Source organism: Egretta garzetta, unplaced genomic scaffold, assembly GCF_000687185.1.
Source record: "Egretta garzetta isolate BGI_Z169 unplaced genomic scaffold, ASM68718v1 scaffold16, whole genome shotgun sequence".
NCBI lineage: Eukaryota > Metazoa > Chordata > Aves > Pelecaniformes > Ardeidae > Egretta > Egretta garzetta.
This window is the reverse complement of record NW_009260022.1, coordinates 2,114,433-2,117,073: the sequence shown is the minus strand read 5'-3', so window position 1 is coordinate 2,117,073 and position 2,641 is coordinate 2,114,433. Positions and strand designations below refer to the sequence as shown.

Sequence of the window (2,641 nt, the reverse complement as noted above, 5' to 3'; positions counted from 1 at the left end):
TTTGATCTTTATTTTTTTTTCCTTTCATTTTTTTCTTTAACTCATGACTACTATCTGTTTGCCACGTTGTTACTTTAGGAAAGCTGGGGTAACTAGTTTTCTATTAAGTTTTGACAATTAATTCAAATACTTCTTGCTATTGTGCTTTAGAATTAGAAAAGAGGCAGATGATGACTGTGCCAAAAGCTTTTATCTGGAGATTTTTGTTGCTGTTGCCATCTATTTTCTGTTTCTTTTTTTCTCATGTTTTCCTAGGATCTTCTTGCACAAGAACCTCAAAACATTTAAAGTTTGCAGAATGAAAAGATGGCACAGGCAATGCTGGTACCGCCAGGACCTGACAGCTTCTTCTATTTCACCAAAGAATCTCTTGCAGCTATTGAAAAACGTATTGCTGATGAAGCATCTCGTTGTGACAAAGACGAGCATAAGGATGATGGTGGTCATGAAGAAAATCACCCAAAGCCAAGTAATGACTTGGAGGCAGGAAAGACACTGCCATTTATTTATGGTGATATTCCTCCAGGAATGGTGTCTGAGCCCCTGGAAGACCTGGATCCATATTATATCAATAAAAAAGTAAGTGTTTTATATTGGGTGTAATTAGAACACTCCTGTTGAACTATAAAGTGATAAATGCTCTGGTGGGGAGGTAGTCAGAAGCCCTGATTGAAAGTATTACGCAGTATGTGATATGTTAATTATTTTGAATCACTATAAATATGACTAACTCTGCTACTTAAGTTGGTTTTTTTATTTAAAAGAGCTTTTCTTTTAATGTCTAAGGTTTCCTTACGATGATATTTTGAGTTAGTGCGTTTTGCATTAGATGTCCTTTAATCTCTTCAAATCTGATTGAATTCCTCTCTGTCTGGCTACTCTGTTCCTGGGGTTTCTAGGAACCATAGACTGTACCTGGGACCTAGTGCAGAAGAGTAGTGTTTGGACAAAGTGCTTGTTCAGTCATCTGCCAAAATGATTGCCTGTCAAACATTCTTTGAAATTTTGGTTTACAAAAAATTAAATGTTAAACTCTGTTTGACTAGGGAGGGACATAATAATAAAGAAAAGATTATTATCACATATTGCCAGCTTCATGTGATGTGATTTCTGTGGATTGGTAACAGCTTGTGTCACTTGCAGATGTGAGTCTGTTATACTACAGTTTGCTTCGGGACCACTGCAACTATTCTGAGTCTCATGGGGAGGATTTGATTTTTCTGGCCAGTTACATTTTTCCTGATGATTTTAATCATCATCGGGATGATATTAATACCAATTCTCCAGCAAGTAATCCCTCCCCACACTGCTCTGTGAGGAACAGGAAGACAGTACACTGGTAGGACAATTTCAGGTCACATGCCTATAATAATATTACGTTACAGAGCAAGGAAGTTCTTGAAAGTCTCTGCATCATTCCTCTTAGAATCACTTGACACCTGCATGGATGCAAAGTTTTCCCAGAAATTTTATATAAATGCTGTGCTTTTGTTTAATGTAAAAGAGGATTTGTGGCTCAGTAACAGTTCAGCAAAACAGTATAAAAATAACATTTATGTGAATAGCCCCACATTCACTTTTCACATGGGACTGAGTCTAAAGACTACAACTGTGTACTTTGTTTCAGCATTGGGTCTGTGTAATAGGCCCAATATAGACCTGAAGACAAAATCTAAATTTTTTTATATACAATGATAACAAGAGGAGAAAGGAGCAAGAGTTATGACTTAGGCAAGCACAGGTGAAGAAAAGATGGTTTTACGTAGGCATGAGAAGTGGAATGATATTCAGAATGAAAGCAAAATTGAGTTTACATTAAAAAGGCAGTACAAAATAAGCAGCGGGTGGTTATTTTTTACTGTGTAAATCAATAAAGTGCTTGTTTAATTAAAAACATAGAAGATGGATAGTCAACAGATTAGTATATTGCATGTAAATACGTGACCAAAGAGCTGTATTATCTCTCTAAGAAGCAACTAAGTTAGTGTTTTTTCTAGTACGGAATGTTGACGACCAATAATCAGATGGTTTTTTAGTAATTTTAGTTTTTGTTGTTTCAACTTCACAAATGCTGGTTAAATGATCAATTTCTTTTACAATAGAATAGCATTAGGAAACAGAAAGATTCAATGTTAAAACCTGCTTATTTCTGGATATTAGCCTTTTGGGAGAATATTTCTAAGATGTAGATTGCATTAAGATTTCATTAGACGACATTTTCATTGTGTCTTCTAGTCAAAATCAAAAATGGTTGCATAAATGGTACTAGTGACGATTGCACAGGCAATGAAGGCAGTAAAACCTTTAAAAGCCAAGGATGTCTCACATCAGAAGCAGTTTTAAAGTGCTCAGATGATTAAATAGTTTCTCATAAGTGTCCAAAACCAGTTAATTAGGTGCTTTGTTTTGCATTGCCAGCTTTGATTTGAAGTGCAAGTAATATAGCTGGATTAGTTTTTAATGTTAAAAATAACAAAATTTTAATTATATTTTTAATGTAATTACATAATCCTGGAAAATCCTGAAATGCAGATTTTGTTTAAGAGCACAGAGACAAAGAATGTACAGTGTTCAGTTTTCATTGATCATGTGAAAATTTAGAATCTGGTATTTGCTTGTGTAATTCTACTGAAAATAGGTT

The 2,641-nt window shown here is 34.8% G+C and overlaps 1 protein-coding gene across 6 annotated transcripts in view; it reads left to right on the top strand.

The window, feature by feature from the left end:
* The first annotated feature begins 306 nt into the window (after positions 1 to 306).
* Positions 307 to 2,641, top strand: part of LOC104128033 (sodium channel protein type 2 subunit alpha) — a 53,815-nt gene continuing 51,480 nt past the window's right edge. For all 6 annotated transcript variants that reach the window (XM_035896186.1, XM_009640749.1, XM_035896184.1 and 3 more), the window contains exon 1: positions 307 to 579. In XM_035896186.1, coding sequence (XP_035752079.1) covers positions 307 to 579 — 273 coding nt within the window. The remainder of the gene's footprint in view (positions 580 to 2,641) is intronic.